The sequence below is a fragment of the Lagopus leucura genome, unplaced genomic scaffold, assembly GCF_019238085.1.
Source record: "Lagopus leucura isolate 7727_CA_CO unplaced genomic scaffold, USGS_WTPT01 Super-Scaffold_1, whole genome shotgun sequence".
NCBI lineage: Eukaryota > Metazoa > Chordata > Aves > Galliformes > Phasianidae > Lagopus > Lagopus leucura.
This window is the reverse complement of record NW_024962250.1, coordinates 11587606-11613955: the sequence shown is the minus strand read 5'-3', so window position 1 is coordinate 11613955 and position 26350 is coordinate 11587606. Positions and strand designations below refer to the sequence as shown.

At 39.7% G+C, this 26350-nt stretch overlaps 1 protein-coding gene across 5 annotated transcripts in view; it reads left to right on the top strand.

Annotated features, from left to right (window-relative positions):
* The window catches only part of RAD51B (RAD51 paralog B), a 345355-nt gene that overhangs the window by 197878 nt on the left and 121127 nt on the right, over positions 1-26350 (top strand). For 4 of the 5 annotated variants that reach the window (XM_042862246.1, XM_042862214.1, XM_042862232.1 and 1 more), the window contains 2 exons: positions 2523-2647; positions 21492-21570. In XM_042862246.1, coding sequence (XP_042718180.1) covers positions 2523-2647; positions 21492-21570 — 204 coding nt within the window. The remainder of the gene's footprint in view (positions 1-2522; positions 2648-21491; positions 21571-26350) is intronic. The other variant, XM_042862237.1, reaches the window with a different exon arrangement.

Below are 26350 nucleotides of genomic sequence, written 5' to 3'. Positions count from 1 at the left end.
TTATACTTCTAATACTTCACTTTGGTACAGGTTTTAGGCCTGCAAGAAATGCAGAATTAGGAATCGTTATGGCGTGATACCACCTGTATATCACCAGGTTCCAAACAGTTAACAGCAGCTGCTTAAAGCCAGCAAATAGCTACTTAATGTCTGATGTCCCTTCAGCATAGGTGACCATTGCCCTGTGTAGTGAGCAGGGCCTTCCAGCTGTGTGCAGGAGTATGCTCGTATCAGCTGTGAGGAGTCACCTCTGTACAACCAGAGCTCACTCTGAGCTGCTGTAGCTGAATTCTGTGATTCCTACCTGTTGCTAGCTGGTGGGAAAGGACAGCATCAACTACCAGTGAAATTTGAATCTTATTCCATGTAACAAGGAGAGGATTGCAAAGCCTTAAAGCAATTTAATTTCTTTTATTCTCCTGTAGCCTGTTTATACAGTGGTGATATTTTACTTTTGAAGTGTATGCAGTTTGCAGAGCTTAATGAACTTAAGTGACTTGGTTTAAATAATAGGATGGAATACAGACCTCCCAGCACCTTGCTTTTAACACTTGGATGTATTCTCTCCTCCAACAGGCAAGTTAAATCAGGAATGCAGATAAAGAGAAATTATCGTTGTCAGTACATCCACTTTCCCGATGCAGACTGGTTAGACTGATTAACAGAATAGCCTTCTTGATACTGAAACTTCCAGTTAGGAGCTCCTACCATGAGTTATTCATGCAAAAGTTTGATGCTTATCAAGATAGGGGTGCTTTTTGTTCTGAGGAAAGGAAAGCAGTCATCCTTGCTTGATGAAAGAACTGTAGACTGTTTTCAAACTGGAATACATCTTGTTCAGGAGCGGTCACTGTGCATGCTGCAGTGAGTTACCATGAGGGGGGAAGCGACTCACGAGTATTGAGTCCAGCTCCTATCAAACTATGGGCTTGAACCAAGTACTTCACCACATTCTTTCTTTAGTGCACCCTAAGTGTTTAAAGACCTAATCCAAATTCCAGCAACGTCACTGCAAACCTAAATTATTCAGGGAGGAGGGCAGAGGGGAGATTTGATGTCTATAGATGAGTCCTTGAGTGCACTGCAGTGATTCTAGGCCCCTGTCTCCAGCCTGCTACTCTCCTCCATAATGCATTCTCCGGTAATTATTTGCAAGCTACTAGTAGTGATATAAATAATGATCTTTACTGCAGTTTGCAGGAGATACCTTTGTCAGCCCAGTACACAATCGCTTCCAAAACCTAGTACTTATAATTCAAGTTTCAACATTTACTCTGCACTCCTGACAGGGTTTTGACAGAAACACAAGGCTTTTCTGTAATTTGTAATGCAGTCATTGCCATATTCTTTTCATAGTCTGCTTTAACCATGTGAAACATAAGCTACCTTGTAAGCAAGGTGAAGAATATCTTTTAACTCTTTGACTGGCTCTGTGAAAGTGTAGAAGTTAGTGTGGTCCTGTCATATAATCTGCTCTCTTCCACTGTTTTTTTTCCTCAAAGTCTTGTCTGATGTAATATTAATTGAGTCACTTGACAAGGATTTTATCACTATCCTGGGGAAGCAGTTTTGGCTTTTGCTTGATATTGCAATTTTTGTTGTCTTCCTTTTGTGGCAGGTGACAGGAAGTTCCCTGACTTTAAGTCCAGCTTTCTCTCATTCAACTTCAGGTCAACACTCATCACTTTTAAACTTTATGCACTGACTGTCACAAACTGTTTTCAACTTTCAGATTACCATGGCTTTCTGCAAGTTGCGGTCATATACAAATACATTTTATATATCTGCAAGTAAATCCAAGCAACTTGTATTTTGTTTCCAAATTTCTTTGATTTGCCTGTTTTGCACTCCATTCTTAAAGTGTCATTTGAAGTATAAGCAACACAACCATCTATCTGTTCATCTTACGCAGAATTTGCTGTAAGCAAAGATGGAGGTCTTGGACACCTTTCTGCTTGTTTACTGATATATGTACATGAATGGGTTCTTTGGTTTCAGTGCTGGAGAAATCAAGTGAAAAGGCAGTTCAGCAAGCTGGGTCATGCTGCATTATTGGAAGCACTTTACATTATCATTGCTGATCACAGCAGACAGCATTTTCCTTTAGGGTTATAAAAAGTTCAGATGATCTCCAAAACATCACAATGGTATTTACAGTTAGAAGGCTCCCTTTTTAAATTTTAGAAAACATGAGAGATGCCTGCTTGTGTGAAACAGTATTTTAATTTTTGGATCAGAGTATCATGGCACCACATCCTGCTCCTTTAACTTCCCTTTTTGTTATTGAGTTATACACTGTCATGCTTGCTTTATCGTGCCCATATAAAGCTGGTTTGCTGGGAGTTCTTGTGTTTGAAAAGGACAAGACAAGTGTGTCCCAGTGCACCTCCAGATATTTAGGAGTTTCATGCAATACTGTCTGTTTAAAAACAAAATTGTGACAGCTTGAGATGATTGATTAGAGTTTCCATGCTGAAATCTTTTCTGTGGTGCTGTCCTGATGCAGTTTCTTTTGTAATCAGTTTCAGGAACTTCTGGAAGTGGGAAGAGGGAATCTGCTTGTGTGACAGCAGCCCTTGGTAACACGTGGAGTCACAGTGTCAACACCAGGCTCATCCTGCAATATCACGACTTGCTGACAAGGCAGGTGAGAACTTAAATAAAGTCATCCAAGCAGTTGTTTGCCAGGTGGGTAACTGTATGACAGCCAGCATGGTTAAGTACCATGCGGTGAGAATGGGCCAAGTGCCTACCTGGGATGCAGGGAGGTCACTGTTCTTTGCTTTTCAGGGATGGCCAGTCCTCCAGTGCCTCCCTGTGTTAGAATGGGCTTATCCGAATCAAAGGATCTGGTGTGTGTTGGCACAGACATGCAAATTCCTTGAGTTTTTAGGGCATTGCATATTGTGGAGGTGAAGGTAATTCTTGAAGTGTTCTCCTGCACAGGGATTTTGGGACAGAAGTGGGAAGCTAGTCCTTTTAGTAGCATGACTGTTTTGCTGTCGCATCTTTCCCGCTCTTCTGTGCCAAATTTCTTCTATGGCTGTTAGGGTAGGGAGTGCTCTATCTTCTGCAGCTGCTGTTTGCAAGTGGAGGCTTGCTGCCTGTACCAGCAAACTCATTTTGTGCATTAAGTATGGTAGCAACTTTCTAGTAGTATGTCTGCAAAAAGGAGATAGCTAACGCGTTTACTGAGGGACTTTGTGCTTTTGAATGAACTATAGTACCTTTTTTTTTTTTTTTTTTTTTTTTTTTTCCCGGCCCCCCTACCCCTTTAATTTTAAAAAAAAAAAAAAAAAAAATAAAAAAAAAAAAAAAAAAGAAAGGCAAAGTCCTCCTGAGGGAGGACTTTCTGGCTCTACTTTCTTTTCCTCTGGAGGAGGTGAGGTCACAGTGACAGTCTAGGAGAGATCTTCCCATATGTCTGACATGCATGGTACTAGAGCCAGGGTGCTTGTGCTTGCTGGGAAATCTTGCCCTCAAGAGCAAAATAAGCACTTGAGATTTGCTGGGCTGTGAGTCCAGAGGGTAGTATTCTTCAAGATGTGAAGATACAATCATTAAGGAGGATTCAAGCCATCAGTTTACAAGAAAATGTAGAGTACAGCCCACTGAATTGCTTGATGTTTGTTCTTAGCCTCACAGCATTGAGTTCTGGGAAAGCTCAAGGCCAGTGCAGTAGTCCATAGACCTGAAACTCTACAGAATGCCAAGGCGGCAGGTGGCATAAAGAGTATGCAACAAATCTGGGGAAATCAAGCATAGAATTCTTACACAGGAGTTGTTTTTTCTTTTTTCTTTTTTTTTCTTTTTTTTTTTTTTTAAGCTGAGTAAAAGATTCTTTCTTTTTGTCTGTTTTGCAGCCGTTTTTTTAGCCAACTACCCACCCCATCCTTCACGTGTCTGTTGAACATTAATAAGACAACAGCCAATTCAGCAAAGTATTGAAATTTCTGGAATATCCCATCTGCCTTAAAATCTGTTAGGTTTGCTTTATTGCTTGGATAGGACCAGCTTTTCCCACTTTCCAAAGCCTGTGTTCTGGTTTCATTCTCCTCTAGCAGAGATACATTGCCACAGGTGGGAGGACAAGCACAGGTTTCCAGCCTTCTCTTGGAATGATTGTGCCATCAGAATCCATGTGCATGGGCTGCAGTCAGTCTGCTGGCTACTGAGGTAGGGCTGAAGCTGCACGAGTCACAGAGCAGTATGGAGTCATAGGAGCTTGGGAGAAAGTGGGAGAAGTTAATCATTTCACACAAATGTGTTCACAAAAGGAATTTGCTACTATCTGTCCAGTATATGGATAGTGATAGTCGGTTCTCCCTGAGGAGTCTTGTAAGTCATTAACCTTGACATGTGTTTTCCTGAATTCCATACGTAAACATGCAGGGCCTTTGAAGTTGGGCCAAAACTAACGAGACTGTGCCACAAACTATGAGATTCCTCAGTTGCCGCTATGCTTATAATGATCATGCTTTCCTGAGTTGGAGTAAAAAGGCTTCCAAACTTACTGTTTTCATGTGTGCTCAGCTGTCTTTGGGGGACAGCATGGTAGGGTTTAATAATTTGACGTGCTATATTTAACATTTTATTCTTGTCTATTAGAGGCAGGATGCTGGATTAAGTGAAACACTGACCAGATCTGGTATGGCAACTAAAATGTGCCTGGTTTATTTTATAGTTTCCAAGGGATTTGTGAGACTCATATTGTAACACTAATGGCTATAATGTGTTTTGAAATACTCAGATGGAAAGTGCTGTGGAAGCACAAGGTGTTATTATATAACAAATCAATGTTATCACTTAGTATTTTAAAGAACTTTCAGGATTGAGATACGAGATAGGGACTAGGGCTTTCAAGCCATGCCAGGTAGTTGTTGTACAGCTGTTTTCCTGCTTCAGGTAAAGTGTTTCAAATGGATAAGTATATGATGACTCAGTCTTAAAACAAAACAGAAAGCCATCTCTTATTCTGATTAATGCCAGACATAACTTTGTTGTGTCCTTGGTTACAGACCAGCTGTTTTGTCTTGGTCTGTTCAGTATCATATGAATAAGCCCTGAATAAGCATTCCAAAATTGTGATGGCAAAGTAACCATGGTACTTGCTGGCGTGGAGAAGGGCTGGGAGAATTAGAAGGGGGGCGGAGACGAACTTTTATGTGTATGGGACTTAAGGCTTCAGAATAAAACTAGATTTATGTCTCCCTGTAAGACCTTGATGTGGTAGTTGTTAGATAGGCTCTATAGCAGTTGGATAGTTGTCCGATTTTTAAGATAACATCAGTTGAGGTTTTCATCTATAAAAAGGGAAAGCAAATAAACCACAAAAAATAAAACAATTACAAACAAAGCAAGTAGGCTGAGGAAGAAAACGTATGCTAAGCACTGTCTGGGTTTAAGGCCTTCTAATTTTTGCCTTAACCTAGGCAAGAGAGAGTACAGTAATGAAATCTGGAAAAGAGAATTGAATGTTTGCATGTCAAGGCTCAGCGGAAGTTTGTAGCCTCACATTGTGAAGACTTCTGATTGCTTTGAGACTGCAGTGTTTACTGGAAAGAAAAAGAGAAGTGATGGAATGTGCTGAAATCACTGTGAAATGAAAAGAATAAGGTCCAATGTATATAAAATATAGTGGTAGTGTGTTTTCTTCTGTTAATTTTGTAACAATTATAGATGCATACTAAACCAAATGAAGATGCAGAAGAAGCAGTGTAAACATATTTTTTTCAGTAGTCTTAAAATACCTTTGAAGTCAGATGGGGAAGCTGGAGGTGATCCATTCAATGCAGACAGAAAACTTTTCACCTACTTCAGCAGGGCTGATTCAGTCTTTGACGTGGTTGGAACAAGAAAAATCCCACGGAGAACTAGGCATTGAAATCAGTGTTTTGCCAAAGAAGGTGACTGAGGATGTACGCAGGTTGCCTGTGTGAGATGAGAAACGTGGTTCTTTACATTCTTTACATGTCTTTTGCCAAGCTAGGATTTGGGGAGACTCAGAAAAAGAAATTTCTGTACCTTAAGAACAGAAGAGAGCTCTGAATGTGCAGTTCTCACAGAAGTACTAGAACAAATGCAATGCTGTTTAGTAGCCTCAACTGCACTGAGAAAACCTGACTGCATATGCTACACGAATCATGTACATAGTCATGTAAATTATATACATAATTCAGTTCTTTTTTCAAGTGTGTAGATGTGAATAAAATCAGCAGATGATGGCAGGTAATGAGCTTCAGTAAGCAGTAGTAGAAAAGAGATGTGGCTATTGGGTTGTTTCAGAATTGAAATGTTATAAAGTGTTCATCTGTTGTAAGCCATTTGTTATATGATATGCTTATCGTATGGCAAATCAGCTCTGTGAGAGCACAGAGAGACTTCTTAAGACAAGGAAGAGTGATGAGAGGGAGTCATGTGAAGGGTAGGAAATTTTGCAGAAAAATAGTTTTATTCAGGTGAGAATTTTTTTTTCATCAAGAACGTTGCTTTTAAAGAAATAGCTGTGGGAAGACTCCATGATCACTGATCCAAACACTGTAAACTCTTCCATTAAAAAAAAAAAAAAAAAAAAGCAGTTTTTTCTAGGGCTGTTTACTTTAGAGATTTCTGCCTCGTCCTTGTCATCTTTTGACTCTTTAGAATCAAGATGCAATGCAGGTTTTTGTAGGTTCAAATTTCAATGTGTGCATACAAACCACATCCCTTAAGCTGATAAATAAGTAGCTTATTATATTTTTCTGATGACAATATCCCTAGACTAGTGACTCTCACAACAGAAGTCTTTTGCTTATCCGTAGGTTGTATACAAGCATAAGCAGCAATATGACATTGAGTTGCATGTGAACAGGATGAAACTGGTCAGTGCACAAGTGTAGCATAAACAGATGATCATCGAAACAATATGATAAGTGATTTAATCCAGCAAAAGTACCAAATGAAAAGATGCCATGAAAATAAATAAGATTCGTTAACAAGTAGCTAGAGCTCAAACTTCATTAGGTCACTTTCCCAACTTGTGTGTTCATGTTGCTGTTGTTTTCATTATGCTTTCTGCATAATGGACTTGTGGGAGGTGGTTGTACAATATAAGCATCACTGCAGTCCTGTCCAGGGCTGGATTTATGGCCTCTTCCTGTTGACAGCACACTTTTATAGAGGAAAAACTTTTCCATCAGTCTTGAGCAATCAGTCATTTACTCGGGTGCTTATATAACACTATTCTGTTTGTTATCTAAGAATCTAAATAGAATTGAGGTAGAACTGAAAAGAACAGAAGGAAACTTCAAAATAATTTATATTTTTCTGATTTTTTTTAATAGCTTTGCAGTTTTCCTTAATGAAGATTATTCTAATGCTAGATTAACAAAAATGTAGCAGCAGCTGTTAACTTCAAACACACAGCTCTGTAGTTCAGAGCATCCCAAACAAAGAAGCAGGAATATCCCTGAGGTTGCAAGGGCAAACTTATTAAGTTCTACCAAGTCTTCCTTATGAGCTTGGTGGTACAGGTGGTCACTCAGTACCTGGAATTGAACTTGTATGCATGATCCTTTGTTATTTTTGACTGAGAGGCCACTTAGCTCTTCTTTGGATGTGGCCAGCCTGCACTGGTCATGGAGTTAACCGTGTCAAAGTCAGAGGAAACAGGAATTAATTTGTACCCTTGTACCAAAGCTCTGGAGACATCTCTGGAACACTGTGTGTTGTGGCTTTGACATTTGTGTTGAAGTAGCTGTGTTCAAACAAGTGCTATGACAGAATAATAAGAATGGGAATGGAGCTGCTGCTCTGAGAGAGAACTTGTGTGTGTGTTAATACATGTGATGCATAGTGTTTGATAAAATGTGTTTGCCCGCAGTAGAAAATTAGGTTTAGTAATAGAGGAAATCTCTCATACTTTGTATTCCTGTCAGAATAATGGTCCTATGACAGTACTATGAAAAACTCACGGTGAAGTTCCATGCCTTTTCTCTTTGTATATGTGTCAATTTATAAATCCAAGGTGATTTTTCTATGTTGAGGATTTTTTTGCATCATTAATTGTATTTTCTTCTTTCTTCTCTCTTTCCACTTTCTTCCGGGGTATGGTCTGTGCAAAGCAATATATTTCTTGACATTGCAACAACTTTGAGTTGTTGCTAGTAAAAATGAACCTCAGATAAAGCTTGTCTGGTTTTTAAACTTTAATATACTGACGTTGGTAGGCAAAATGCTTTGCATATGTTTTGAAAAGGTAGGGATCAGACATGATCCCTGTGATCCAGTGCAGTACAATTTTAACGATGCTTTAGTTATGTTAAAGGAAAATCATCTAAGAAGTTCGTGTATGTAAGATATTACACTTTGAAATATTCGCTTAATGAAATTTTTAACTTCCTTATCTCACCCAAAGATGCTCTTGCTAGATGAAATCTGAGTCTTGTAGAAAGATTGAAATTAGACATAATTTTATACTTACCACCTTTTCTCAACACATACAGTATGATAGTGCTCCAAAAGTGCATTCATTTCCTCTCTGTTTATTGGCTCACACATCTGTTAGTATTTTCTCTTGTCCTTATTACATGATGTACACTGAAATCTAAAATGTTTTCTACTGAAGCTCTATTTAAGATAATACTGTCTTTCACATGTGAATTTAGCAGTGGTGTTTTTTGATTATTTTTTTTCCCCAAAGACTTTGCTGAAGTGCACACACTCAAAAAAGCTGGAAACAGTTCTTGTTTGTTTCATATCAAAAGCATTTTGCAGCCACCAGTGTGGGTCAGAAATACTTATGCTTTAGTCTTGGACTTGGTTGAATTCCATCTCTTTTTGGCTCATGCTTAGGAATTTAGGATTACGCCTTTACATCAAGGAGGTATGAAGGACGTTGTTTTTATTGATGTCTGAAAACAATGAATACAGGATGGGAAGAGCACACTTCTGGGAATCACCTTTTACAATATATTTATTCGCTTTCAATTTGTAAACAAGAATCTTGAGGTGTTGTCATCATTTATTAAGCTAAAACAAAATGGAAGGAGGAATGAATATTAACTGAATAAAGACTTGAGAAGCATCAGAAACAGGGATAAGGGTTGAATTTGTTGCAGATATTTTTTTTATCTGTGGAATTATGTTAAAACTATCATGAAGAAGCTTCACAGAGATCTGAAGAATAATAAAAGCAGTAAATCATTATGGCAACGCATATGCTAATTACATATTTAAGAATGTATGTTCCTTATGTTGTGGTTAAGACTAATATCAAGTTGATCTGTTCTGTGTTATGGTGGGGGCTGGATGCTGGCTGGATCCCTACAGAGACTAACTTTTTACGTAGTCTAATAGTTATAGGACAAGGGGAAAGGTTTCAAACTAAAAGAGGGGAGACGTAAATTAGATGCTAAGTGGAATTTTTTTTTTACTCAGGATGGTGAGGTGCTGGCACAGCTGCCCAGAGAGATTGTAGATACCCTATCCCTGGGAGTTCAAGCCTGGGTTGGATGGAATCCGGGCAACCTGATCTGGTGAGGAGCAGCCCTACCCATGGCACAGAGTTAGAACTGGATGGGCTTTAAGGACTCTTACAACTCCAGTCATTTTATAAAATGTGGCTCTGCAGAGAAGAGTGTGCAGCTACTGTGCTTCCATACTTGTCTCTCAGCTGCTCCCTTCTCTTAAGGGCAAGTCTGGCAGGCATAGTGGAAGCAGCTACACATCCTTTGGTGCTATTATGCTGCTCTCTTGTGAGTCCTTCCAGATTTGGGATGCATGATGCAGAGGATACAAGATACTATTCCAATATGTGTCATAAATAACAATTGCATCTTTCAGTCCTCCTCTTATTTTTAGAACCAAAGTCAAGCTAAACAACACGGAAGGCTCTGAAAAGCTGTTCTGAAAAACTGTTTCTGTTCTTAGCACCAGTGAGTATACCGTAAGTCCGATGAGTGACCACAAGCTGAGTGACACAGGAGAATTCCCCCGGGAGGCTGTGTTTATGCTTTATCCCTCCCCAGCACCATCCCCAGGTTCTTTTTCGTAGTGCAATTTCTGTGTGGTGACTTGGACATGCTGGCTGCTTTCCCACTGAGTAAAAGCTGCAGGCTTCTTCTCCTGAATTACCCTTCATGTTGGATACTTACCAGGGCTTTGGGCCTCAGCAGTTTTATAGCATAGGAAATCTTCAGGGCCAAGTTTTGTGAAGTATCCTGACCTTTTAGAGGACTCTCCACTGGGAAAATTTGGAGAGACTCAGAAAAGACAACAAAATTCAGTGTACAAAATGGGGAATAAGGTACGTGGCAGGGAGACAGAAAGTGATTCTGGGAAGAGGAATTTCACTGGGTCTGGTGTTACATGAGCAGAAGGGGGCTGACTGGCTCTGCATACCAAGCATTTCACAGTGGGGAGCTTGCACCAGATGTCCCAGAAGCCAGAAGTCTCTATGGCTTAAGTGGAAGCGTACTGGAGGCAGCCTGGTTTGTACAGTTCCCAGACCAGGCTGTTGCAATTCAGACACGGTTCGGATAAACATCTGGGAATGTATTTTCTTCTTCAGTTCAAACTTGAAATGGCCCAATGTTTGCATGGGCAGTGCAGTTCCCTGCCTCAGAAGTTATTGTGAATCCTTAAGTCATCAAGCAGGAAAAAGGCGACCTGGCTGCAAGAGCGCGGGACCGTATTCACAGTCTGGGAGAGGACAAAAAGCCAAAGAAGCATTTTGTTCATTTGGCCTATTGCAGTCAGGACAGTCGTTGCTGTGGAGCAGAGCGGAGCAGCTCACCTTAGAAAGCTGTGTTTTTCTTGCCTGTGATTATCTTTGATACTCATTTGAGGTTTCCGTGGTTTCCTTCCATAGAAATTCTGTTTACTCACTGCAAGGATATTTGGAGCTCTTCACTAGCCTTGAGCTAAAGCAGAGTCCGAACGGCAACCCTTACAATATACTGAGCTCTTTCACTTGAAATTCAGTATTTGGCTAGTATTTGCACACTGCAAGGACTGGAACAATTTCCAGACTGATTGTGTGGTGTTTGCGACTACATGAACAGGATAGATTTAGGACCTAGAAAATGTGGTAAATTAATCTCCTATCAGGAGTATCTGGTGAATGCTTCCTGCTTATGGGCAGTAAGCACTAGAATTTGAAGGAGAAATCATTTGGAGATAGAGGAGAATATTACAGTCAGCAAGTGCCTTTGCTCTGGTTTTATTGGGGCTGAGGTGGGGAGAGGGTTGGAATTGTCTCTACTGAACTTGAGGAAACAGATAAGAGTTGTTAATTGATCCTTCTGCTGTCGCCTCTGTGTGGGAAAAGTAGGCTGTCTTCAGAGCTGTGCCTACCTGGCAGAAAGCTAGTATGAAGTTGCAGCAGATATATGTTCCCATGCTTGGTTTTGGACTCAACCAAAGGAATGGGGTTTGCTCAATGAATCAGTGGGAGAATTAGGAAGAATACCTGATTCCCAGATGCTGGCATTGTGCACTATGAAAAATCTTTTAAAATATATATTGCTCTTTAGAAGAATGAACTGAAGCCAGCCAGGTATTGCAGAACTTGGTGTCCTTGTTCCTGGATTTGTTCTTAAAAGATTCTTGGTTTTCATTTCTATCTCCTCCTTTTGTTTGTTTTCCCTCCATTTCTTTCATTTACAAGTATTGAATGTCTCCTCTGGGAGTAAGCCTAGCCACATGTGCGTGCAATGGTGGTTTATTTTTATTGGAGTCATTGCCTGTGACTGTTATTCATTACTGTAGGAAGAACTGCACTAACAAACTGCTCTGAACCTTTATTCTTTTTTGGGGGGAGGGGGGAGGAAGGGGGAGCAGAGAGGGTGTAAAAACTCCTGGTTTGTACATAGCTACTGAGAGTATCTCCTGCCATTGTTAAGATGCTGGGAGCTTAGAGAATCACAGAATCACATGTCCAGAGTTGCAAAGCAGAATTTCCACTTCTTTTAGCTTCCTTGCAGTTGTCTCCTTTCAGACAACTTTTTAACCTTCTGTACATCTCTCTGCTACTGAAAAACTGAATTGGCTCATGCCCATGGAAGATCTTGGGGTTGTGCAAGCCTAGTGCAGTCACTGACAACACTGAAGTTATGGCTTCTTATGGTAAAGGCTACAGCTGGAACAATGCCTATTAGGACTGCCTGGCATAGAATGGCTGATCCAGAAAAGGCAAGTCAAAAATGCTGGAAAATGCACCTGTACTTCCAGTCTTCTCTTGACACTGGTAAAGTAACATGCAGTTCTATCTCCATCACTTTATTTCTAGTTATTGCACATTTCTGTGCCACCATGGGCAATGCCACATTCTACTGTGGTGTTCATCTCTCTTGAAAGTACTTCTTTAAGATTAACCTGTGGCATAAATAATAAAATGATTGACAGTTAAATTAGAAGCTAAAGCTTACCAGAAATATAAGTCAGAGCTCAGAGATGGAACAAGCCCAATTGGTTTCTTATAAGAAGTACAATAATTTAAAATCAGTGATTATTAATTAACTACTCTTGAGATCAGAGTGGAGCACAGTGAGGAAAGAGAGCTGATTTGTCTATGCTTACCCAAAAGAACACAGAACCTTTTCCTGAAAGTTAACATTAAGACAAAGCAAGCTGACAAGAAGCGATTTATCTGAAGTTTGGCTAACATTGCATAGATTTCTAGAGGTTTATTTAAAGTTTCAGGATCTCAATATCCCACTAGCATTTACATTTGACTCTTAAAATCAAAAGTAATCTAATAGATTGTGGTGAGATTTGATCTCTGTTTAATCTTTGTTAAAATAAGTGTCATGCTGCTTTTTCAGTTTTGAGATTTCTTTGAATTCTTCATCCCATCTGAATCCATCTCACATTTTCCATCAGGCTTATGAGGTCCTTCCTTTTACAAACTTTCTTCCTCAAATCATTGGCCACTGTAGCTATGTCCTCTGCAAAACTGTCCGAAATGTTCATATTTCTGCCCTTCTTTTTCTTAAGATGAGAGCCAAGTACTGCTTGACTTTGCAGTCTTAGCAATGCATTTCAATACATGGAATTTCTGTGCATTGCATTGAAGGAAAATGCAGATGTACTGGTGTGTTTTGGGACTAAGACAACAGCAGGATGGTCAACTATCCTTTGTTCATTTTCCAGTTGTTTCCAGATGCGCTAAAGGACGTTTTCAGGATATACACGCAAACTCTACTTACCTACTTTCCTGTAGTAATTGCTTTGGATTTATGGAATGCCTCTCATAAAGCATCTCTTGCTGCTGTTGCTGCTTTTCTATAAAATAGTAGAAAGGAAACTCATTCCTAAATGGTTTCCTCTGGACAGGATTTTCTCGTGGGGGAGGGAGAGATGCAATCCATTTAAGTTGCTCCATAAAGACTTTTATTGAGCTGTGGCCCACTAAATTGGACTTGATGAAAACCTTTCCAAACAACTGGACTTCAGGGAGCCACAACTCTGAAGTGCTGTGCATAGCACAAATTAAATGATGCTTTCATGAGAAATCATTTTAATCCAAATTGTGACTTGTTTTCTTTTATGTGTACGAAAGTTATAGGGACTTCTTGGCTATTTCTTGCACTGAGGCATGTTCATAGTCCCATCTCTCATCATTTGTTCTCATGCTCAGGACATCTTAACCTTTCCCCATTTTCAAGTCACCAAGTCTGTTTTTACCAGGCAGAATATATGTGTAGAATCTAGATGATTTGGAGGACTGCAGGATAATTGTATGTATTTCCCTCGACCTGTCTGTTTTCCTTCTTTATTCACAGCCTGTGGCCTTTTCTACAGACAAGGAAAGCACCCCAGAAGAAGCCTTCTGGTGGGGCACAATGTGCAGGTGTGGGTGGTACTGCTGGCATGTCTCAGCTTTACCTTCTTGCAAACAGGGAAGGTCTGTGCATAGAGAGTTTACCTTGCAAGCCTTTCTAGGATTTGGTGAAGTGGTGAAGTTTGGCAGCAAACAGACTTCTATCTTGTAAAAGGCCATTGCCCTGAAGGACATTTCTGCAGAAAGGGAGCAAGGAACAGCTGCTATGTGAATACTGGATGCTGCTGTAGAGCTAGTGCCTGGAGAGAGCCCCTGAATCTCTCCTCAGGCAACGTTCAGAAGGGCTGGCGGCAGTGAAACCAGTGAAACTGGAAATGAGAACAGGCCTGGGTACTGGGTTACAATTCTTGCTCAAAAGCAGATGACCTACAGAATAAGGACCACTGGTTTCATTTCTAGAATAGATCAAATTCCTGCACAGAGGGCCCAGGAAGAACCAGCAGCGAGGGGAAGAAAAACAGTCCTGAGGTCTGCTGGGATATCTGATGCAAAATCAACTTTGTTGTTATCCTAACAGGCTTTTTCCTGGGCTCTGTTGCAGCTGAAAAAACAACCCTTGTAATCTATAATAAGAAGGGAAATTCTGGCATGAAGATTGTCCACCCAGACGTTTTGGCACAATTAGAGGAAAGATTTGTTTAGCTTAGCACTGCTTTTATTGGTATGTAAGTCTAACCGAACCTGCAGAGGTAGTCTTTTCTTGTTGAATGATAGTGTTAGTGGTGTAGGCTTCCCTCTCAGCGTTTCTCAGTGTTTCTCAGCTAAGCTTTCTGTTCTTCTGCAATTTTTGTTCCCTTGAAATGCTCTGTTAGCAGAGATTGTTTAACGCGATAGGACAAAAATATGAATTAGCAAAAAAAATTGTAACAAACAAGTGCTGTTTCACTAAGGAAAAGTATAGTATACAGTCGGAAAAGGTACAGGCTTTTTTCACGTATCTGTGTTATTTGCTAATTTGTCTTTTATCTGAGTTCCAAAGTATTGACTGTTAGTGTAATTTCTTATTCACTGCCATCATTAGCACAGAAGTATCTTCAAGCTCTCTAGGAGTACAGAAAATAAGGTAAATTCAGCAGAAAAGAATATCTAAGGAAGGAAATAACAAAGTTTAAAAATCTGATATACTTTAAAAGAAGCTTTACAAGCTTTCACTCATGTTCCTCAGTCATCACTGAGAACCTGTTCCTTAGAAGTCTTATGGGGAAAGTGTATGTCTTCCCAGTGTAAACAGAAGTGATGTTGATGTTAATACAACTGATTTTATTAATGTTTCATTAAAATATCAAAAGTCCATTACTTTTGTTAAAATCCTTTGTTTTCCATGATAAAATCTTGGGGCTTTTTTCTTACCATATGAGAGCTCATAGCCCAGTTAAAATCATCTTATTTCATCACTTAGTTCATCTTCCTGGCATTTTTATAACTAATTTGATGTATGATCCCATCCCCTTCATCTTTTCTTTCTTTCTTTCTTTCTTTATTCTTTTTTTGGTAAGGCACTGGCTTGATTTCTGCTTATTGGACTACTTCTGAAAGTCCATCCAATAAATTTTTCCAATTCATTGCATTCTCTGCTATTGACAAGGGATGTTGTCCTAGTAATTAGTATTTTCTGCTGGACTTCTGCAATCAATTTCTGTGATTCATCTCTTTCATAAAGATTCTATAGTAAATAATTATTATATAATTACAATTGTGTGTATAAAATAAATATTTATTTATAATATTTTATATAATATATTATATATAATTATTAATTAAAAAGCTTTCCCTAATTAAAAAAACAAACTGTAATGTACATTTTTCTGCAGTCATCATCAGTTCTCTCTAAGCCTTTTGTTTCTTAACTGCTCTGCCTGTCTCCCATTTATCTTCCTTTATCTAATCTAATGACATCTCTCCAGTTTCTATTCACTTTTCATCAGGGCAATATATTTTCTCTTCCATAATACCTTTGTGTTCTTAACATGCCTCGTGACAGAAATCATTTTTCAGTTATTTAATGTTTATTCTACATTGTTCTCAAATAATAAATAATTCTTACAAACCACCTGATGGGGGGGAAAGGCAATGCTAGAAGGGAAAGGAAAATAGGAAAGGAAGAAGGGGAAAGGAAAATAAGAGGTTTGACCATTTTCTAAAGTTAAGAGTTTGAAAAACAAAATAGCTTGGATTTCCTAAACCTCTCATCCATCTTTATCTTTCTCACTTCAGTAGGATTGCTGCACAAGAATAGCAGCATCTGCTACTTATAGTCCATTCCATAAGTTCATGGATAGCCCAAATCTGATTCAGTACCGTTTCACCATTTGCCAATGTCTATTTTCTATTCGTATTTCACCATTTAAAAATAAACTCATTTCAGCGTGGTAACTTCTTAAGACTACTGTTTACTGCCACTGTTTCTCAGCTCAAATTGCATTCTGCTTTTGGTGAAACTTTGACTGCAAAAAAAAAAAAAAAAAAAGGGCAATTTTCTGGTAATAAAAAATAAAGATTATACCAATAAACAATAAATGAAAATAGCCAAGAAAGTATCAGTAGGAAAAAAATTCTGATGAGGCCAGGGTTTTCTTTGATTCCTAGGTTACATAGTGCTTATCAGAAGAGATGTTTCTTAGACTTGTCTGCGTAGGAGACAAAGCAATAAATTCCTTCACATGCATCAAGAGCATTTATAGGATTGTATATTCCTTTATCTTGCAGAAGTGAAAAGGAATATATTTCTTATGTTTCTTAGTCTAAGTTTGGGAAAGTATGTCTGTGGAAACAGTTTTTGGTCTCAGCACACTCTACAGCTAGCCTGCTATAGAGGATTGATTTTCAGACTCAGGTTCAGGTAATTTCTATACTCCTTTCTGTACTCCCTCCAAATTTTGCCCAGAGCTGATTTAGAATTGGAGCAAGACATATGGTTAAATGTATGTCAGTTTTAAAAATGCTTCTGAGATATCCTGGAAGCCTCCCTGTGTTCTCCCCATCCTCAGCTGGTTGCTTGGATTCTTAGGGATAGCAGCAGATGCTCAGCAGAAGATAGGGAGAGAAGACTTTATAAATAAGAAATTCTATATTTGAAAACCAGCAGGGTTTCTCCTTTAACTAACTGCTAAGATCCCTAGTTGCATGCGGACCTTCAATTGTTAGCCTGTAGGCTTCCAGCTCTGTCAGTTCTCTTAGCATAGAAAATGAATTGGTAGTGCTTTTGTGTTTCTCAGTCTGCACGTAGCACTAGATTTGATAGGTTATGGAGCGCATCACAGGCACTGCTTCTTATCCCTTTCATAAATATTTTAGTCTGAATCCTGAAAACAATGATTATTTTTTTTCTAGCTCTTTGAACCGAAGGCTGTTCCAGAATCTTACTTTACTGATGGTTATAAACTTTCAAATTTCCAGCCAAAATGTATTTGTGGCTACGCGTTTGTTCCTGTGCCAGTGTTGTCTTCCAGTCTGAGAAGCTCTCCTCTTTCTTTCCTGCTCCATTCCCTCATGTCCCCATCCTACTTGCTGCACAGACAGCAGACAGCCGCCTTTTTGGCAGGATTCACTGAGCTCGTGTTTTCTGGTGGCCTTTCCGTGGCTGCCTTCTCCTCGGCAGCACATGGCTCATTTCTTGCAGTTTGAGTTCCTCAGTGACCTGTGCTGTGCCTCGTATTCCAGAGTAAAGCTTGCCAGTGCCTTGTAAATTGTACCAGCGCACTGAACAGTTGGGATTGCTGTTGGCCTAGCTATGCTATGAGGTGGGTTTAGTAACCTTGCAAGGTACTACTATAGCTAAGAAGTGTTTTCTTTTCAATAATTGTTTTCCCTTTTGTCTTAAAGCTGCTGTGCTTATTTTTATTTTCTTTGTCATTAATTATGATTCAAAGCTTTGCGGGATCAAAATAGATGAGATCCAATATATAATTTTTCCTAAAAAAAAAAAAAAAAAAAAACCAAAACAAAAAACAAAAAAACCCTCAATGTATGTCAGAGAAAGATGTGCAGTGTGTTTAGCATGACATCCATGTTACATTCTATCCTGTTTCCCAAGTCTTTAATTATACTTCCCTTCAACATTTCTTCTAACACCCTGCATGGTACTGATTCAGATCACAGGCCTCAATTCACAAGTTTACCTTTATTTTCCCTCTTCCATTTGAGGTCTATGTTTGCAGCTTCTCAGTTACATTGCATCATGTTCAGTTTCACAGATGTATGGCAAATACTGGCTATCAGGCCTCAATCCACATACAGGTTCTTACCATTTTGTTTTTTCCAGTTGGGTTTATCTGTTTCCTCTTGAATGTGCTGAGCTCCTGGGATTTTCTTTCCAGTCAGTTGTTTCTGCTTCCATAGGTTTGTCTTCCCCATCGCTTCTTGCCTTTCCTCTTTTTCAGCATTCTTCTGCTTGTTGAAAACTGCGTATTTCTTCACCAATTTCTAGAACATGATTAATCACTATCCCAATCTCATTTGATTATAACTCAGATTTTAATTTCCTTTTTGATACTGTTAATATTGTTTCCAGTGTCATCAGTAGCGTGATTTTTGGCAACTCACATCATGGCATCCAAAACACCACTCTCTTTTTGGATCTGTATTTCATTCTGTGTTTTCTGAGATCCTTGAAGATGCTTAAGAGCTTACTCTGTGTTGGCCTTTCCATCCTGAGGATGGTTTACAGTGACTTTTGTAGTATTTTGTTTCTCTTTGATCAGAAAGCAAATGTAAATATGTAGGTTTTTTCAGTTTATGTTAATGCAGACTTAGTTGTTACCAAAAAAAAAAAGTGTATCTGGTTGTGAGGTGTACAATTGTACTTTAAAGGTTATTTTTCCAAGTAAACAATCATTCAAAATAATACATTGCTTTTGAATATCGTGAGCTAGTTCTGTTTCACTAAAAGGAAAGCTAATGCTGAGCCTCAGAGGTAATTGGAGCAGCATCTCAGAGGGGGCCCTGCGATGTGCTGCTGAAAGGACATGATTTATTATGTTTTTTCATTGCTATACTTAGTTATATGCATACTGTAACTACCTAAAAATGCAGTAACAGAATGTACGTAGGGTTATTTGAATGTCTATCCGTTTGCACGTACAACTGTGCCTTGCGCACGTTCATGTGTAGGTTAGTACTTAAGTGCAGAATGCTGCTCAGAATGCCAAATATCTGACCTTAGACATCAGGTTTGTAACTGTTTCGCTTTGGGCCTATCTGATTAAACATCCAGCTGTTGTGGGAGACTGTAGCTGAGCGTTTGCACAGTTTTTCCACCCCATCCTCTCCCTTGCATTCTCAGAGGCCAGCAGTTTTGGCCCCGCAGGCAGGCTAAGCACCAGGAGGCACTCTGCTGTCTCTCTGGTAGATTGTCTGTGCTTCCCTGTGAGGGAGGAGGGCTGTCTCTCTGGGAATCGTGATGGAAAGGAATTCTGATTCTGTCAGGGTGCATCACAGATGTGTGATGGGACATGCTTCTCCTTCCTCCAGAAGTTTGTTGCAGTAAGAGTAATAATTAACATGCAAGTGGGAAAAGTGCTAGCACCACAGTTTTCCTGCTTGGAGTAGTTCAAAAGATTGTGTCACATCCTGGGGTAGTTTTGCCAGCTTCATAAGGAAAACATTGATATTCAGACTAGTCTGATGTTCTCTGGCTGTATTTATGGTCTTCATGTGCCTTCCTTTATTTTTTTTACTGTCTGAAGAAGAAAGGAAGACTGTATTTGGTTTAAATTCTGAAAATCATAAAACTGTTACCTTGCTGTGGACACACGTGGGTTGTGATGGTTATGTTTAAGGACCAGGTGTGAGGACTTTATTTCTTCATCCTGTGTCACAGTTGGATGAGGCAGACATGATCATGCTGAGATTTCTTGTGACTCTGCAGACTACAAACGCAAATGAAACCTGCCTTCCAAATGGATGTCCTTAACATTTAAAACTGTGCACATCTTTGTTTTGCAGCATAATTTGCTGCTGAATCTCTTGTTACATTAAGTATGCTTTAAGGCCCAAACTTCTGATGCTTGTTACTGTTAATATTGCACTTAGCAATAAATATTCTAGATCTATGTATCTGTAAAGTGGTTCGATACTTTGTGATGTTTTAGGGAAATGTGAATAGTTTTGGGGAGTGTGAACTTCCTCATTTTTCTGTAATTTCTCTTAAGTTTTATAAAACACTGTTTCCTGCTGATCATTATATGCCTCCAACATATTGTAATTTGTATGCAAAAATCCTCCAAAATTTGTATGCAGCAGTCTTAAGCCATTCTTGAGTGGTTGATGGAATTAAGGCATTACCTTTGGAAATAATGTTGTTTTTATTCCATTTGAAATCAGTAGGAGCTATTGGTGTTCCACACCTCTACAGACAAGATCGTTGTTGTCTGTAGTTCTGTGAAATTTGGATTTGAATGCATCTGCCAGAGATTGCATGTCTCGGGCTGATGTGGTGCAGTGTATGATCTGGGGAGGCTTTGGAAGTGTAAACACTGAGATGTGTCCTGCTTCTAAAATACTGTACAGAGAAAGCTGTGCTGAGGTTGAGTCAGGTAAATCAATACACTGAAGAAAAGGTAATAGACCCAATGGATCTCCTGATCTGTTGAGACGCAGGCTCTGTGCACAGAACTCTAGAAGGGATTGAGGTGTGTCGTGTGGGAGCAACTGGGCTTCATGGTGCCCTTGGGTGGACAGGCTCTTATGAGCTGCATGCTGGGAGAGCAGGTCTTCAGTTCCCGGGTGACGTGGGGATCACTAGACTGGTGTTTGTGTTGACTGTGCTCTAGCCAGACGTTATTAACTCTGTCATATAGATGACAGAGCGGGGGTTATTTTCTGGCAAGCTCAGATGGAGCAGTCCTTAACTATCAGCAAAAATCAAACAAACAATAAAACCAGGCATGTTTGGGTGATTTGACTGCACTGTGGATTCCACATCTGAGCCTTGCTAACATATCCTTTTCTGTCTGTCCAGAGCTTTGCTGCAGTTCATCCTCAGTAGTGGGTGGTTCCTTGCAGTGGAGTGAGGAAGTTTGGCAAATTTCTAACCTGGCCAGCATACCTGAATACCAAGCTAAATCTAATTGCACTATAGAGCCTCAGGGAATTTCATGTTATATTTTGAGACAGCAAGGACAAGATTCTTGAATAAAATTCTACTTAGCCACTGTCCCTTTTTCAAAAGAGCTTGTCCAGATCACTGCAATGCTATGTTACCTTCCCTGATATGATGACCTGCAGGTGGATTACACTGCTTCTGTGGCAGCAGAAACATGGTAGAATTCTTGGAGGAGCCAAGGATGCACAGCTGTAGGAGTGTTAATGGCAATTAAAATTACATTGTATACTGGCAGTTAGTGCTTTGCTCAAAATTGTCTCTTGCCTGAACCAGCAGGAGTGATTAGGCTTAATAGAATGACAGTAAGACAAGCAAAATGTTCTGTTTGTAAGATGGTAGTTTTTTTATTACCTGTGAATCCTTTTGAAATTGCAGCATAATCTCAACGTTCCTAGGAGAACATCTCAAGTACTTAGAAGTGACAGCTTAAATCATAGTACCTTTGTTATTTCTGTGGTCTGCTCTTCTCTTCTGGAAGTTAAATCTAGTGAGATTGTCCTACAGATTTGAGCCCTGATCAGTATGTGATAGAGACGTGTGCTTACAGATTGTTTGTTTGTTTTGCAGATCCTGGTTGCAAAATCCCCTGTTGCTCCATTTTCCACATTTTTCTACACCATTGAGAAATCAGGCTTGGTTCTTCAAGGTAAGATGAGAACACTGACTATTTTGCTTTCACTATTAGTATTTTAAGTAGGCTGGAGGGAAATAAAAGTGACTATTGTTGAAATGGTGTGTTTTAACAGTCTGGTTGAGAAGGGCAGTCTTCTGCTTCTTTCACTGTCTTGTCTTGGATTGTATCGAATTAGTTGTTGCATATTTAATGTGGATGCCGTATGGTCCTAAATGGACGTGGGTGTCCATCCTTTTGGCTTGCCTGGATCACATTGAGTGAAGAGGAATTGTTGTGGGCTGAATATAAAATATATAATATAGTTAATGTGTATAAGTTACAGAACTTTAAAAAATATATATTTTTAATTAAAATGTAAAAAGGTTGAGTAGCAGAAACATGTAACTAGTTGGATATTTGGCCTTGTTTTTGATAAACTAATGCATCAGTATCAGGTTCAATGGTAGTGGTTGCAATTCCTAGTGAATTCTCAAGGTGCTTGTCAGAAATTTTTAATGAAATTTTAATCTTTCTGTACTTGATCCTTGAAAATATTTGTTTACAAATGTACATACTGCCAAAAAGCGATGACCAGATAATGCGTGACTGTGATGCCACAGATATTTTTCTATGGTAAGAGAGGTCATATAAAGGTCTAGTAAAGAGACCTGATAAGACTTTTTTAGTTGAATATCTGATTGCAACTCTATATTCCATTTGAAAATTTGTAGCTAATGTATTTATGTTAACTGCAAATATATTTTAAAAAATGACCATTTTTTCAGAAATCTTGAAACCTTTATCAAAACAGAAAGCACAGCTGCATTTTTCACTCTTCACGGGACTGTGTTTTGCCCATGTATCAAAATGCTTAAAAATTATTTGCTGTAACTTGAGTTAGTGCTGCACTTCCTGAGTCCTGGTTTCAGACGAAGTGGTGCCAATTGTACAGCAGTGTTTGGTGGTTGTGAGCAATGGGTGTGTGCCTAGGGCTGGGCTGAGACATTCGGCAGGGCGAAGCTGCTGCCACAATGGTGTGAGGCAGGGAACAGCTGTGGAATGGGTTGTGCTGGGCTGGGTTGGACATGGCTGCTCCAGGGTGTGAGTATTGTACTAAAAAGCTGGATACTGATACCATGATGACAGAGAGCTAGAGTTCTTTGTGGCTGTCTCCAAAAATATGTATTTTAAAACTATGGTGAATAAGAGAAATGCAGTCCTTCACTACTTTTCTCCCAATAAATATTTCTTTAGTGTACCTACTTTTTGACAGATGTTCATAGACAAGCTTTGTTGAGTTGCTCGCTGTTGATGTGCAGTCTGGCTCCTGATTGCTGCATCAGTTAAGCAGATCAGATAAAACTAATCAGTACCTGTCAATTTTTGTTTGGAGGATACACTCATATGCAGTCATGGCGTTAAGAAAAAAAAAAAAAATTGTTTTGCTGTTTCTCAGGTTCCAGTGATTGAGAATCACTGATCCCTTAAAGCACTAGAAACCTGTAGTTTGTGTGAGCAGTCTTCTTATAAGATAGCCCATTTTCCTCTTAGAAACTGGCTATACCAGACCAGTAGCATGATTACATTTATTGATGACTAGATAAGCTTAGATATCTGGTGACAAATAATTTAAGAAAAAAAATAAAAGGAGCAAAACTTGATGCATCTACACAGTGATAATGTGAGGGTGCTCTGGTTGTTTTCTAGGTCTTTAGATATTACATACAGTATATTCTTAGATGGCATTCTTGCAATTTGATGTGCTTTATTTTGACCGGTAATTATAAACAGGCTGCAATATCTAGATACAATCTTTATCAGTTTAAACTGTAATGGCTTGCAGAACTTGCTCTGGACGTACTTTGATTCAGAATAGGGTATAAGACATGCTACTTTTGGACTCAAATATCTTCTGGGTTGCAAACATGTTTCTGGTCATTATGAAATAATACTATTTCCTGCTCGTTCTTCAGGCAATAGTGGGAAACTTCGGGAAAGAAACATTTCTGATTTCAGAAATGGCAATCACTCATTCAGAGAGGATCTTTGTTTCACTTTGCTTCTGTGAGCCAAGTGTACAGCTTTCTGAGGACTGAATGCTACTTTTAGAGAACAAACCTGCCTGATAACGTGTAATGATGATGGAGCAAGGCTTTTTTGATAGAAGGATCCTTGAAAGCACTGTATTAGGAGTACGACAATTGCTCTTCTCCCTGTTTCTGGAGCACATATCAAATAACCTTCTTTGTTTTTCTGAAATCACTGTGGATTTCTCTAAGTGATCAATTGTATCCCCATTAGGCATTCTTTGTGTAAGCTTATTCTTAGTCACTGTCTACAACATTGTTTCAATTTCAGTTATTTTTTTTTCTGAGATGGGTAGTAAGCAAGGTCATAATGGCTGTAAGCTGGAAAAGGGTAGGTTTAGACTAGGTCCGAGGAAGAAATTCTTCACTGAGGATGGTGAGACACTGGAACAGGTTGCCCAGTGAAGTTGTGGGTGCTTCCTCCCTGGAGGTGTTCAAGGCCAGGCTGGATGGGGCTGAAAGCAACTTGGTCTGGAGCGAGGTGCCCTTGCCCATGGCGGGGTGGGGGTGGGTGGGGGTGGATGGATCTAAATGATCTCCAACATCCCTTCCAACCCAAAACATTTTATGATTCTATGGCGCTCTTGCTGCTTTCCAAAGAGAAGCTGGATTCAAGTAAGATGTCCCCAAAGCAACTGGGCATGGGTTTTTTTGGCAAGGTAGTTGTTCCAGTGCTGCAGCCTGTAGGATGCTGTACACCGTGAACAAGCAGAATCTGTCCCACAGCCTGATTGCAGAGGCAGCCTTCCCTTTCAATTTTTGTTGTTGAATTCAGTTGGTGTCAGGAGGTGAGCATATTCAGGGTGTCTGAGAACAAGTGGATGGGTGTGGGAACCGGTGAGAAGCAGCAGCTGTCTGAAATGCTCAGAATTCTTTCTTCTTACTCAGGGGGTCCCATCCCAGGACCATTAACCAATAGGCCATAAACAAAATTGATATCGGAAAATGTGGCTTGAAGCTCCTTGATTAGTGAGGGTGAATAGGGAATGAAAGACAAAGTGAAAGTGCGATTTAACAGTTGCACAAGCAATTTCCATTACCACCTCTGAGGGATTAGAATGTGTGGAATAGGCTAAAAACGAGGAGGAGCTCCCTCCCTTTTGTTCTTTGGGCCGGAGGATAATAAAACGGCAGGAGAGGCAGTGCGGCTAGTTAGGGATTTCACAGACTGCTATTTGATGCAGTTTAAGGAGCCCTTCTGCTATTGTTGCAGTTGAAATGGGAAGCGGAACTGTTCTCCATTCGCAAAAATCTCCAGCCTCCTCAGGAAGAGGGCTGAGAGCAAAAGGCTATTAAGATGGTAATGCTGCCCCATTTGGAGAAGTGTATCAAAATCCTCTTTGTCAGTGTAAATCGCTGCTCTGTTTCCCTTGTGTCTTTGCATCTCATGGCCCAGTGTGAGCACAGAAGCGTTCAGAGGAGACCTAGAGAAGGAAGACCTGCTCCCCTTGTATTGTCAGAGGAAATCTCCAGGCTGCCCAAAAGTGCCACAGATAACTTTTTTGTTTTTACAAGCTTAATGTGTTTAGGGGTGAAAGTAGTCTAACTGTTCACTCCTTCTTTTATTTCTGCTTTCAGTGCAGATAAATGAAATTTGATTATTGGAAAACAAGAGTGGCTAGTGGGAGATTTAGCAAGGAAAATCAGCTTTCACTCTCTTCCTTTCATGGCTTCAGTATGGTCTGTGCTGTGGAGGAGGTGGAGTGCAAACCCAAAAATACCCTCAGTTGTCTTTACACTGTAATGCGATGTCATGTGCTGCCACGCTGCACAGTATGACTCTGTAATGGACCTGAATTATGATTGGAAAATCCAGTCTCAGTTTTATAAAGCTGCTTTTCTTAGAGAGGCAGAAGCCTGAAATTTAAACACTGCAAAATAGTGGAAATTTTACTGTCTGCACGTGTATTCTGTTTAAGCTGTTGCATTCCTAAATCAGTTAAAGTGAATGATGTGATTCTGTTCAGAAAAGAATTGACAAAGAAAAGGCTTCAGATCTACTTGTTTAGGGCTGCAAGTCACAGGATAATTTTTATCACTGACAGCGACATAAATTTTATTTTGGATTGGAAATGATGAGCTGGTACTTCTGTTACTGGTGTGTCAGGCAGAGCAGATTTGGGGCTGATGTTGCCCAGCTGTAGCTTCAGAGAGGCTGAATATAGCGCCTACTGGGCTGGGTCAGCTGGACTACAAGATGTGACTTGCAAACATGCATGCGTGTCCAGAGAGGAGAAATTCTGAATAGCCGATTTTAAGCTGTGTTATGTGGATGATCTTCTGATTTTGGGAAATAAATACAAGCTAGCAACAGACCCTATCTATTAGCAACTGGCAACTCAGCTGTCTGAAATGTCTCATTCCATCTCACCCCTGTAAATACTCTCTGTTACCAAGAAGATGGTGTGGCAAAAGGTGACGGGAAGCATGGTGGCTGCTTGCCAACTGGAGAGCTTGTTGGGACTTTTCGCTGCATGATTTTACCAAGTGATTAACATTGCTCTTCACAGAATGAACTCAGAAGCATTGGAAACATAAGGCAAATAATATTAGTGAGCTGTAACTTGCTTTAGAGTAATGATTTATTTTCAGTTTATAGGGTTTTTAAAGAAGGATGCAATCAGGTCATCCAAACTGACCTACGTAATTCACACATTTCCTTCAGCAATCTGATAAGTTATGTTACAGTGAAGCATTTCTTCTAGAATTGTATTCACTTTTATTTG